Below are 14,310 nucleotides of genomic sequence, written 5' to 3'. Positions count from 1 at the left end.
TGCCCCTAGTGTAGCTTCGCTACTGGCTATGGTGACAAGCTACACTTATTTGTTTTGTCGTCAAAAGAATTTGATGTCAAACTATAAACGAATGTACCACAAGGTATTTTATTATTAAACCACAACATCATTTAATAGATGGTTAAATTAAAGACAATATATATGATTATAGACCAGAAAATCATGAAGTAAAATTATTCGTATAGTTTGTGATAGTGAAAGTAAAAGAGTCTCACATTAGTGAAACGAGAAATCTTGCAAAGGCTTATAAGAGGTTGGGTTACTCACCACATTGCCAATTGATTTTATGGTAAAACCTCAACCTTCTTCATGGTGCTTCTCGTCACCCAATTTGTGTAGTCCACGTGTTTAGCTTGCAAGGGCTTATAAGTTATAAGAGATTGAACTACTCATATTGCCAATTAATTTTATAATAGAACCTCAACTTCTTATTGCCTTTTAAGTTCTAAAGAAACTATAAATACTTCACGGTGGCTATTACATAAATAAAAGGGCATGCATGAATATTAAATAAGATTAATTAGAGTTCTGATTTGGCTGATTTAATTGTTTTTATATAAATAATAGAGTTTCTATCACAATCTACAAGAAAGTAAAGAACACAAGATGTATCGTGGTTCACCCCAATGTTTGGGTTACGTCCACACTGATGTTGATTGTATTTCTCTCTAACTGTATGAATGTATGGATTACAAGTGTGAGGGGAGTCCCTCAGAGAAAGAGAGAGTTTGAGGGAGCTCTTTGGTTGTGAGGATGAGAACTCTTCTGTTTGTGATGGTGAGAAGGCTTGAGGATTGTGAGAGTGAGGATGCACTTTTATAGACTAAGGGCTCATCCCCTTTTTACATATTTGCCCATTCATTTATTACATAATTACATTTGAGTCCCCCAAGTATTTATATGAGATCTAAATACGGAGGTCCTAAGTATGGTACAAACAGTAGTCCCCCAAGTCTTCAGTCAAGAAAGTCTTTTGGCTGGAGACTTGAAATTCAGTCCATGTGTGGGCCGAAGTAACTAGATGTCGTCTAGAACTGATACTCGATATGAGGCGGTGCCCAATCTAAGATGATCCTCAACCAGAAGTAGCACTTGTTGTGAGGTTGCTTGGTTTGTGGCTTATGTTACCTTGGTTGGCTCAGCTTGTGGCGTTTGAACATGAGAGAGTCTCTTTTATAGAATAAGGGCTCACTCCTCAATACATAAATGATGGGCTAGAGTTGATGCTCGCGGCGAGGAGGCTACTCAGTAGGCGGCGATGCTCTCTAATAATGGTGAGGGAGTCCCTTTTATAAAATAAGGGCTTGTTCCTCAATACATAAATAATGGGCTAAGTCCCCCAAGTATTTTTATGAGGCCCAGTTGAGGCCCAATATATGGTACATAATGTAGTCCCCCAAGTCTTCAGTTAATTGGGTCTGTTGGCTGGAGACTTCAAATTGAATCCATGTATGGGCCGAAGTGGCGGTTGTTCGGAGGCGGCATTTGTATACCCTGCATTGAAGCTTTGTAGGTGAAGCTTTGCAAGTGAAGCTTTGAAGCTGGAGCCTCTGTAAATGAAGCTTTCGAAGCTAGAGTTCTGTAAATGAAGCTTTCGAAGCTGGAGCTCTGTAAATGAAGCTTTCGAAGCTGATTGACATGAATGATGCTCATGAATGTTGACATGAGTGATGCTCATGAATGTTGACATGAATGATGTTCATGAACTTCAAAGCTGATTGACATGAATGATGCTCATGAATGTTGACATGAGTGATGCTCATGAATGTTGACATGAATGATGTTCATGAATGTTTATATATAATTGACATGAGTGATGTTCATGAATATTTATGTATGATTGACATGAGTGATGCTCATGTATAATTTTGGAGTACTGGACGTACTTTTGATCACCTGGTTGGTGATAATAGCGGCAGGTTGCCGAATAATTTTGGAGTACTGGGCGTACTTTTGATCACCTGGTTGGTGATAACAGCGGCAGACTGCCGAATAATTTTGGAGTACTGGACATATTTTTGATCACCTGGTTGGTGGTAATAGTGGCATGCTGCCGAATAATTTTGGAGTACTGGGCGTACTTTTGATCACCTGGTTGGTGGTGATAGCGGCAGACTGCCGAATAATTTTTGTGTGCGAATGCTACGCTTTTGATCACCTGGTCAGTGGGCAAAAGGCTGCAGTCTTTTTGTGCAAATGCTACGCTTTTCTTCAAGAAGTTGAATGACAACCCATTAACAAACGGGATTTGCAGAAAGTCCACACCCTTCTTCCTTAAGCTTTCTTTTTGTCTTCCTTATTCTTCAAGGGATTCGAGTAAAAGTTTTAAACCGTCAAATGGGTTTTCTGAAATCTGAATGAGTTTTGCTTAAAATTGAAGAGAAATTATTGAAGTGGGAGTGAGAGATGTGGTGGGTTTATAGTTAAGGGAGTAGAGAGAGAGAGTGAGAGATGAGATGGCTCGTGGGTTTTCTGGGATAGCTTTGGGTTGTTGGGTTTGTGCAGATTCACGGCGGAGGTGAAAATTGAGAGAAAACCGACATAGTTTTTCGTGTCGATTCCCACAGACACACCAAATGTTGATGCACAAAACCTGAGGGGTCTTGGAACAATGTAAATCCGACCGTGAATCTGCAAGAAAGTAAAGAACACAAAATGTATCGTGGTTTGCCCCATTGTTTGGGCTACGTTCACACTAATGTTGATTGTATTTCTCTCTGACTGTATGAATGTATGGATTACAAGTGTGAGGGGAGTCCCCCCAGAGAAATAGAGAGTTTGAGAGAGCTTTCTGGTTGTGAGGATGAGAGCTCCTCTGTTTGTGATGGTGAGAAGGCTTGAGGATTGTGAGAGTGAGAATGCCCTTTTATAGACTAAGGGTTCTCCCCTTTTTACATATTTGCCCTTTCATTTATTACATAATTACATTTGAGTCCTCCGAGTATTTATACGAGATCTAAATATAGAGGCCCTAAGTATGATACAAACAACATAAATAAAAGGGCGAGCATGAATATTAAGATAAATTAGAGTTCTGATTTAGCTGATTTAGTAGTTTTTAATGAAGGGCGGAAAGATTAATGCAACTATTTTAAAAGGTCACACATCACCCACGATATAGATATATTTAGCCCACATAACAAGTAGTAGACAACTGCAGAAATAAATTTCATAAAAAAGTACTATAAATAAAGTAAAATATCTTTTTTTTTCTTTTTTTTTTTTTGGGAAAACAAGTAAAATATCTTGTTTGGCATCCATGCGTATCAGGGCTAATAATTTTGACAATGATGGCTTTTCATTTTTGCTAAACTTGTATGCACTATGCTCTGGTAGATGAACTACTTATGAAACTTGTACAACTGTTAAACCAAAGATAATTTAGCGTGACTCGTACGATTTTTGTTAAACAAGTTGGGTTAACCCTTAAGTTTGTCAAAGGCCAAGCACCATATCAGTTTTATAAGTTTTTCTGTTTGCTGTTTATGTGGTGGGGTGAGTGTGGGGGGGCATGGAAACTACCAAACCCTAAATTCAAGAAACACAGAAAAGGGGAGGAAAAGAGCACATCAGAAGACATGTCATCTGTTGCTGATCCAATATTTTATTCAGATGATTAATTTGTTAAAGTTTGGGTATGAGAGCGTATGAATCGAAGAAGGAAGAAAGAAAAATCACAGAAATGGAGATAGTGATGGATTCTTCTCCAAAATCACAGAGGATTGTTTTCTTTCATTTTCACACTAGCACACACAATCATGCACCGCATAACGGTTAGTTACGCTGATGGAATCTCACTATTATATCAAAATTACAATATGAGCCCTACATTTCATAATTTTAACCGAAGTGAATACACAACTACGTACAAGACTTATTTCTACTAACATAATTAAAAGAGAAGGAAGTTAAGGTTGGCTAAGGACATCTGGGAAAGTAAGCCTCATCCTTCCCTTCTCTCCAGCAATTTAGCTAATATAGCTTTTTTAGACTATTCAACTGCTAATTTGACAAAAATTTAAAATTTCTCTCGAAAATGCTCTTAAGAATGAGGACCCATCCTCTCTGGATCCTCTTTGTGAGGATCCTCAAATTATGTATGTTTATCATACGTCGTGCGGTCAGAAATAATTTAAAATATTTTTATTTTAAATTAAATATAAATAGTATCTAATGAAAACTAACTGCACGATATACGATGATCAGACATAATTTGAGGATCCAGATCCTCTTCGGAGAGGATCCTCCTGGCATAATTAAATCTTTCTCTCCTTCTTTGGGTTACTTGTGTAAAAGAAATTAAATATAAATAAAATAAAATAAAAGTTGGGTCAACAAATTTATAGGAATGTGAAGATTGGAAAAAAAAACACTAAAAATAAAAGACAACAAACGTGAAACAGATACTTAAGATATAGTTATTGATTGGTGACGTTAAATCTTGTCTAGTAATTATTTTTATTTTTTTTTAAATAAAACTAGAAAATTAATTTTTAAAATTTAGCATTGAGTTTTATTTTTTAAGATATATTTACTTGAGAGGAAAGAATTTCTAAAAAAATGAGTAATATTTCTATTCATGTGTTTATTAACAGTAAACGGAATGAAAAAGTAGGTGAGTCTCATGTGTTGGTATTACATATCGGAATAAAAAGACATTAATATAGGGGCTTGCTAATTCCATACACATTTCTTCTCATACCTATATCATATAAGTAAACATGCCCTGAAAAATTGTTATGCCGACGATGGCAAATTGTTAAGACTCGAGTGACACCATTAACATAAGGGGTCATACTTGTTAACAGAGAGGTTGTTTATCCCGCATACTCATTAGCACAGGGGATTGTATCCAATTTGTTAGACTCGAGTGACACCATTCGCACAATTTGTTATGCCGACGATGGAACACTGCCACAAAAGGACTCGAGCAATAACACCTGTCACCAGCAGTGCTTACTTTTATTAGGCCGCAGTTTCGTCGCCGAAGAAGAGACGCACAGATTTGCAAACCGAACTCTGTCACTGACGGATAACCCCAGGTGCGCAGATTGGCAGGCACAGTTGGCACCGACAGCATTTACACACATGATACCTAAGCTATGCTGACAACCCCTACTTATTTATTTTGCCGCTAAGGAATTGTTATCAAACGATGAACGATGAAACCCAAAACATATTGTAGAGGGGATTAGAAAAAGAATAATATTTGACTACTTAAAACTTTTAGTGTTCTAATTACAGAGTTTTGTGATTATGATCATAATCGTTCATATTATGAATCACACTGTAAAGATCATTTCTGAAAAAAATAAATTAAAATTAAGGTCGTTTAGTCAATCTATTAAAGCAAATACGTAAACCGTTCGTAATGCTTTTACTAATACAATTCATTTATTTTTAAACAATTTAATGACTAAACGACCTTAGTTTTAATTGATTTTTTGCAAATGCGATATTTATATGATGATTTATAATATGAGCTTTTCGGATTATAAACACAAACTTCTATAAATTGATAACGAACAATTTTAAAAAATTTTGAGTATGAATTCCTACTCATCTTTGAATAGTCAAATATTGTCCTTAAAAACATTTTCTCTATGAGCAGTACAAAATTATGTGGGAGGACTTTACAAATCCCTACTTACGAGGTATCATCTACAAAACCTTCTCACATTGTTTTGTAGTGTTCGTGGATTGCTTCTAATCTCCTCTATATCTTATATAACATTATGTCTATTCTTTCATAACTTGACATCAATTGTTTGAAACTTGAGAAATCCTCATCTAAACATACCCTTGATCTTTATTTTTTTCTTGAATCGGTCTTCTTGTTGATATGTTCAATCTAAGGGGTGAGCTGATTCTGATATTAAATTTTTTAAATCTGAACCTGAAAATTTATGAAAAAAATAAAATGTACTTTAAAGATTCCAAAAATTCTAAATTAATCTCTAAAGTATTACGAACATTTCCATATTAAAATACCAAATATTCAGATGTTTTAAAATTATTTACTAAAATTATGTATTTTGTAATCACTTATATTTTATCACTAATTTTGGATACATTGTGTTCATTTTTTTTTATATTAATTATACACCACACTCCAATATTAAAAACAATAATCATACTAATATACTACAAAATAAATAAATTTATACACAAGCATATACCGAATATGCATATGAATTTATACATAAACATGACGATTAAAGTATGCTAACACCTTCTGGTTTGGGACTATTTTTCTTGATCCTTCTTCATATCTCTCCCATCTTGAAATGTCACAGAATCCGACTTCATATTTTCTAGGTGACTCCAAATAACATTTCTGAATTTTTTTTAACTAATTCTAAAATCTTTTTCTTGTTACTTTGATTGGCACTCCAAAACCTAATTGTGCTCTCCAAACTTTCTACATTTAGAAGAAAAAAAAAAACAAAGAGTGCACAATTAATTTCCTGATGTCAATAATAGTTCCTTTTGAAATGTATACGTCAATTTGTTATTCACATGTTAAATTTCACTCCCATATGTGTCAATTTGTAATTTGCGAAGTACCGAACCCTTGACCATGAGGAAGAAGTGTTCCAATATTCTTATAGATTTGTTTTTCTCTACAATAACCATTATTGTTATCTTATTGTGTCAAATTTCAAACTAATACCATCCGTCATCGATTAGATGGCAACAGTGTCTTGCAAATAGAGACCAAACGACATTCAATTTGAAATTTAGATGCCGAAATCAGCATCAAGTATGAAAATGAATTTCCAGCTCAACGCCAACACGACCACTGCCAGTCTCTCGACTCTCTAATTCCTTGTTGAAGGCTGTGATACGCGGCAGCACACTCACAAGGAGGTGGCGCCGAGTGGGAACAAACATGCAAGGGTCCTTACAGCCTTGAAGTGTGCTGCTGCGTATGGCAGCCACAATTCAGAATTTCTCCGCACTACGGCAAAGGCTCTCTTGCATTAAGTGATGGAGGTTTAACTACAAATTTTCTTGAAAACAAATCTAAACGAAGAAAAAAAAACCCTCGTTTGGTAAGATTGGATTGGATTGGATTGGAATGGAATGGATAACTCTAATTTCAAGGTATGTTGAAGGGAGAAATGAAAACATTATAACCAACTAGAGGGCAGACGATGGATTACTCATGAAGAAAACTTATCCATTCCAATATGCTCTCCAAAAATGGTAGGACTAGAAGGGAGGATTTTTTCTTGATGTATAATCCTCTTCAAATCCCATCCAAATGAAACATCACTTGCTTCTACCTCCAATATGCCTTCAAATTAGTCGTCCAGTCCAATCCAATCCTACATAACAAACGAGAACAAAGTGGAGAGCAAAAGAAAGGGAGAGGGGAAGATGTACGAGGAGAGAAGAAATTGGTAGTCCATTCCAATCCTTCAAATTCGTCGTCCATTCCAATCAAATCCTACATACCAAAGTTGTAGTCAAGCATAATCGATCCCCAAGTTGAGACCTAGGCAGCAGTGCTTAACCATCCACAGCTCACCCTAAATAAAATAAAGAAATTGGGGGAAAAGACCAGAGAAAATGAGGGCAACGAAAAAAATGGAATGGGGTTTCAGAAATCACACTGAACAACATCAAATACCACTTCTACATGTAGCGAATATGTATGCAAACAAAAAGTTGGTAGCCAGTCCTCCGGTAACTAAGCAACTACCAAGAACGATAAGGATCAATCAAACAGAAAACTTCCACCGGTCAACCCAACTAACAAACGGCACAACACCAGCATTTGTATGATTACTTTCATAGGAACAATTCCAGTACCACTGATACAACTATAACTGAGCGTATAACCAGATGTCATATCAAGAAATGGAACTCAACCTAGAAAGTTTCTGCATTACCTGTTGTGGAATTTTGGTGCAACTCATCCCAGCAACATCTGATTTCACTCGACCTTAGAAGTAGCTTTTACCTAACCAAGCCAATTTCTAGGGAAAGAGGAAAAAAAATAAAGGGAAAAAAAAAACACAAGAAAGAAAGATGGAGGGGAAACAGTAAGAACCAATTTATAACACTAGCAAAAGTTACTAGGGTCCTCCCATAAACTTTCAACACTTGGACAGAAGCTTTTACAGCATAAGCTCTCCATGCAAAACTATCAATGTCTATGGCGGCATACCTTCATATCCAGAGAAAATCAACCCTGCCAAACTGAATCTCAGAAAGCTCCAATCAAAATCACCGTAACCTGCACGTGTTTGAGACATAACAGGCCCACCATACCATCAAACATAAATAAAAGATGGACCCGTGACCAACTAGATCAAAGAAACGCCAAGGATAAAGACTTCAGTTATTTACATAAATGCTATCAACAGGATACATTTATGGACACAAGCCGACTCTGAGGAAAGGATTTGCTAACAGACCTACAGCATAGTTCAGCCTTTTATACAGACCAATTATTTGTATCTTCATCCCAAAAAAAAAAAAAAAAACAATTAAGCACCAAATTACTACAGCAAAACAACATGAAAGTAGCAATATTTCTTAAAGATAAACAGTCAAGTAATTCATAATGTAATAATAGAGTTAATGGTCCAACATACATCAATCAGTAAAAGAAGCTCACTACAAACACTGGAATGTTGGATGTGGATGATATCAGAACACTCCTTGAAATATTTAAACCATATCCAGATCAGCTCAGAGACCCAAAGAACCTGCAATAAGATTAAAAGAAAAAAAAAAAGAGTATACTTATGAAGAGCCATACAACAATAGAAACGCTAAGCAAGCTTCCAAGTAAATCGCCCTTCCAATGAGAAGCAACAGATCATTCCCCAGAATTTTCAAGTTTCTCAGTTAGTCCCTCAAATTAGACCAAGTTATTATCAGTGCAGTGACTGCAGCACTTGTCAGCATCATCTCCCCCGGCAGATACTCTTGAATCCTAACAGCCCAGGGTCTGGTTTCATATTTTCACAAGTTCTCTTCTGCAATGGTGTCATCAGAAAACATATCTGCGTTATCTGCATCAGGTATCAGGGAGTTTCTCTTCTGAACCTTCACTGTGATGTAATCCTTTCCGGAGTCAGTTCTGCAAACATCATCTGCATCAGTTAACTTTTCACAACCAATTTGATTTTCCAGTCCTGTAGGCCACAAAAGTAGAATATTCAGCTATGCTAGTAATCAACACTGAAGAATAAGTATTTATCACCTTGTTAATTACCAGATGTTCCAAGTGCTAGATTCTCAGTGATGGACACTTCCACTTTGCTTTCCTCCACATTTAACGAGACTCTAGAAGTTCGTTCACTATCAAGATCTTGCACAAAACCATGTTTTTTCATATGAGGAATATCTTCAGTTCTCATATTTCGCATTGATTCCTTCAAGTCCAAGTCCTCTTCCGCTGAAATAACCACCCCATCATCAATTTTCTTTGTTGAATCTTTCACCACCGAACTTGGTTTCTCATTGCCATCTTCATGATACTCTGATTTGTCAGCACCATTCTCATCCCTTCCACAACTAGCTGGATGCTTGCCTTCAGAAGATTCTGACCTAGAGCGCCTTCTTCTGTGTTTTGATTTCTTTCCATCACCACCATTCTCATCCCTTCCACAACTAGCTGGATGCTTGCCTTCAGAAGATTCTGACCTAGAGCGCCTTCTTCTGTGTTTTGATTTCTTTCCATCCGTACTTCTTGGGGATAACATACTTCCTCTATGATGCTTAGGTTCCACAGATGTAGACCCGGACCGTCTTCTCCTATGACTCTTTTCTTTTTCGTCTCTACTTTTATATGCCCTATCATTGGAGCGATGCTTCCCTTCAGCAGACTTTGACCTTGACCGCCTTCTGTGCTTCACTTTATTGTCATCCAAGCTTCTTGGGGATGACCCACGTCTTCTGTCGTGCTTAGGCTCCACAGATACTGACCGGGATCGCCTTCTATCACAATGCTTTGATCTTTTATCCCTACCTTCGCCCAACTCCTTCAAGTGATGCTTCCCTTCCACAGATTTTGATCTAGAACGTCTTCTATCACGATACTTTGATTTTTCATCTATTTCATTTGTTTTCTCATCAGAGCGGTGCTTATCTTCCAAAGATTTTGACCTGGACCGCCTTCTACTACGATGTTTTAATTTTTCATCTCTTGTTTCGTCCGATTTCTCATTAGAGCGGTACTTGACTTCCAAAGATTTTGACCTAGACCGCCTTCTCTGTCTGGATTTTTTTTCATCCGGACTTCTTGGTGATAACCGTCTTCTATGTCCCTTACCTTCAGTAGACACTGACCTTGATCGCCTTCTTTCTCCATGTTTTTCTTTTTCATAGTGGGTGTCATCTTTTTTGTCACTTAAGTGATGTTTTCCTTCTGAAGACTTTGACCTTGAGCGTTTTCTTGGAGAAGACTTACTTCCTGTATGATGACCAGGTGATCTAGACGCAGCTCGAGTTCTACGTGGAGAACTTTCTCGTCGATGTTTGGGTGACACCGAATCAACTCGTGTTTTTCTTGTTCTAGGACTAACACTCCTACTCCTATTTCTCCGTGACGTAGAAAAATGATGATCATGTGATCTATCTGAATCCCGCCTTCTAGTTCTGTCACCATCATTCCTAATGTCTCTATATAGCCTGCGTTCATTATCATAGCTTGAATAGTGGCGTGATCTCAAAGGGGATCTGGATCTACGATCTCTTGGATAGCGATATGGAGGAGAGTAAGAAGGAGACTTCCGCCTTCGGCGATAATTTATAGGTGATCTGGATCTGGATTTTGACCTTGCACGAGATGGTGATGGAGACCTGTAATAGAAGTAATTGATTAGCAAAAGAAAAATACTTTGATTATAAACAAGGCAACACAGTTTTCAATTAAAACAATTTCTAACAAATAAAGAAAACTTCGTTGCTTCAAATAAACAATTAGAATTATATGGTTTCCTATTATGCAAACAGAGATTATTCATAATCACATGTGCACTTCTCAACAGTGTTATAACTTTTGCATACAATAAATAAATAAGATTTTACAAATACAGGAAACCATTGCAAGATAAAAAAATTAAAAAAAATTAAAAAATAAACTCCAAAACTCATGCCTCTGAACCTCTGAATACCGCTTTCATGTTATAATCTGTTAACGACAGACTCATCATTAGTTACTAATTGCTAAACATATTAGGTGGAGAATATTCTCAGGAGTAGCACCAATATGATTGAGCATTAACCTACCTAACAACAGTAACCGAGACCCCATTTTGTACATTAAGTTGGGACTCAACTGGATTGGATAGGAATTTTTATTAAGACTGGTAATTCCCTAACCCTAAAATCATACAGGTTGAACACTATTTCCTGTACTAAAGTTGTGACAACAAAATCTAAAGCCTCAGATATCCAGAATACAGGATTTCAACAATTTATAAGCGTAACAATATTTGAGCATCACGTAATTCTTCATAATCTATATACCAAAGTATTTTCAATGTTTAAGTTGATCATTTTGGAATAAGACATCCAAAGGCAGTTGACAATGACAATTTGTAATCAATGTAACATACCTAGATTTCTCTTTTGTTTCCTTCTCTTCAATTTCTACTCCATCAGCTTTAAATTTCTTACTTATTTCTGCTGCTCTGGCAGCAGCTAACTCTGTTGCTGTCTTCATGGTTGCAGCTCGGTTGGCTGCCTGTTGGGCGGTCATAGTTTGTTGCATAAGCAAAGCCTGCTGGAATTGCATCTGTTGCATGGCAACAGCTTGCTGCATCACCATAGGAAGAGATGATGAAGCCATTGAGGAATTCATAGCAGCTGGTTGCTGAGGAAGTGATTTTGCCATCTCAACATTCATAGGACGGCCTCCAACATCCATATTATTCAATTGCAAAGCAGCAGTTGCTTCTTCAGGTTTTGAGTATTCTATATATGCAAAATGCTTTGAGTCAGCAATGGTACATTCTACAACGGTGCCACAATAGCTAAAAAGTTCTTTCAGCTGTTCCACAGTGAGAAGTGGGCTAAGATTGCTGACTTGAACCGTCTTCTTCAGCACATCAGCCTTCCCAGCTTTGTCAAGTGAACCTAATTAATAGATAGTAAAATGTTATAGATAGACATATACATTTGTATATATATTTAACTATATATATATATATATATATATGTAGCAATTGTAACGAAAACAACACGACTCAAAAACATGAGAAAACACATTCAAATAAGACTACCAAAAGCCAAAATACATGTGAGAAACTAGCAGCTTCTAAGCCACATTATAATCATCACCACGTAAAATCAGAGAGGTATACCAGAAGAGTCTTTGTTTGACTGAGCTTGTGCTTGCACCTGAGCAGCATGGGCTTGAAGAGCCTGGGCAGCAACAATTGCCTGAGCAGCAGCCATTGCAGCTGCAGAAGGTGCCATAGGCACTTGGCTAACATTTCCCATAGAGGTGGTTGCAGCTAACGCAGTCATTAGCAGATTGTGAGGCGGGTGGTTCAGCTTACAATCAATTTTGGCGCACCTACCACTAAGGTAGTCTCTACAAACTTCCCCAAGAGATGCTCCAATTCCTGGCAATATAGCCCCTCCTGAAGCACCAGGAACAATGCCTGGAATCATTCCCAACAGTCCAGGGAATGCCCCTGAAACAGAAGCTGAATAATTTGGCATGTTAGGCATGGTTTGGTTAACTAGATTAGGAAATGTGGACGGCGGAGCCAATCCCAGCAGTCCTCCAGCACTAGAACCTGCATGAGAACAAAGCAAATCCTCAAAATTATGTGTCTGAGAGATAACCAGTAACTTGTGAATAATCCAAGATGCATACTGAATAGGCTTTAATACTGCGTCTTGCAAAAGAATGTAAGATAAAACTATTTCCTTAAAAACCCTAACCTCCCCTATCAGTCACTTTCTTGTCTAGAAAGAATGTTTTTGTTTTTCTCTTATGTCTTCGGTGCATCTCAGAAGCAGTTTTAAGAGCTGCAAAGGATTTCATATAGACCACAAGCTAATTGCAGCATTGACATCATTACAGAAACAATATTGGCTAAGATCACAACTCACTCACTAAACAATAAACCCACAATAAATTTATGAACTCTGGACTAAATGCATTGACACCAACACATAAAAGCACGATAAACTATAAATACCTGCACTGAAGAACACTGGGAATGGGCTACCCATGATGGGTTTACCACTGCACTCCACACTCACCATATAATTCCCTCGTTTTGGCACCACATAAGTAACTGTGTACGTCCCATCACCCATATCCTTCACCATCCCTTCTTGCTCTGATCCCCCAACTCCCACTCCAGGCACTACTTTCACCTTAATCTGCACCCCACCATTTGGAACCTTCCTTCCATCAGAGTCTTTAGTCACTACCATAAACGAAGAAGGCGCACATGCTGTACCACCCGCGATCCCAGCCCCGGCTGCAGTGCACTTTGCCGGGTCCACCGGTCCAATGGGCTTGTTCGCCAGGTCCTCAGCTTCTTCAGATTCACTATCTGATCCAGCCACCACTTCTTTCTCTCGATTCTTATCCACATCTTTGAATGTGGCTTCAAAAGCAGCTTTTGCCGCTGCGGCTTTCTCAGCCTCGCTCTTGCTCCTCGCCTCTTCGGCTTGCTTCATCCATACTGGCTTAACAAGTGCAAGATTTCGATCAGCCATCAATGCCCTACTTCCCCCAATTACCAAACCTCACAGAAACCCTAAACGCCAATACCGTCCTTCAATTAAACAAGTTCAAAACCCTAATAAGATCAATCAGCAAAAACCTCCATTCGCACTATTCTTCGAAACCCTAAAATTAAACAAAAATACCAAAACAGATGAAGCAAATATCTATAATGTCCTGATTGATGCCGAGAAATTGACGAATATGACGTGAAGAAAAAAGAAATCTTGAAAAAGCAATGACAATACCGATATTAGATAAAAATAAGGAGGCCTTTTGTTTTCTTCCAAATCAATTTTCTGGGAAAGTTTAATCGGACTTTCTCAGCAGCCAAACACGTAGAATCCGACCGATGATGGATGGGAGGAAGGAGCGTACCTATTCTCTATGTTGCGGACGGCGGAAGATTTGGGTTCGCGATAAGATGGGATATTTTGAACACAAGGGCAACTCAAAATATACTCCCTACCGTCTCAATTTTTTAAGGAAATTGTTATCGTGATTCGTGACTCCTAAAATTTATTTTAGAGGGATGTTATTCACACCCCATTGTCTTATCTTTTCATTTATCTTTTATT

General features: G+C 37.6%; 1 protein-coding gene across 17 annotated transcripts; it reads right to left on the bottom strand.

Moving 5' to 3' along the window:
- Positions 1-7,072: 7,072 nt before the first annotated feature.
- LOC103443422 (uncharacterized) lies at positions 7,073-14,256 on the bottom strand. 17 transcript variants are annotated; one of them, XR_011579628.1, is made up of 9 exons: positions 13,981-14,256; positions 13,197-13,858; positions 12,348-12,788; positions 11,601-12,120; positions 9,242-10,842; positions 8,628-9,118; positions 8,198-8,266; positions 7,920-8,006; positions 7,073-7,556 (listed from the first exon to the last, which is right to left on the bottom strand). XR_011579628.1 is itself a non-coding variant. In XM_029100809.2 (6 exons), the coding sequence occupies exons 2-5, from the start codon at positions 13,723-13,725 to the stop codon at positions 9,246-9,248; spliced, it is 3,087 nt and encodes a 1,028-aa protein (XP_028956642.1). In that variant the 5' UTR covers positions 13,726-13,858; positions 13,981-14,256; the 3' UTR covers positions 8,565-9,118; positions 9,242-9,245. The 17 variants fall into 17 exon arrangements, 6 of the variants coding, with proteins under 6 accessions (XP_028956642.1, XP_028956641.1, XP_070675957.1 ...); XR_011579630.1 differs by having other exon boundaries at positions 7,073-7,474; XR_003772492.2 differs by having other exon boundaries at positions 8,628-9,173; positions 9,254-10,842.
- Positions 14,257-14,310: the final 54 nt, after the last annotated feature.

Source organism: Malus domestica, chromosome 04 (assembly GCF_042453785.1).
Source record: "Malus domestica chromosome 04, GDT2T_hap1".
Taxonomy (NCBI): domain Eukaryota; kingdom Viridiplantae; phylum Streptophyta; class Magnoliopsida; order Rosales; family Rosaceae; genus Malus; species Malus domestica.
This window is presented reverse-complemented; position numbering and strand designations above follow the sequence as displayed.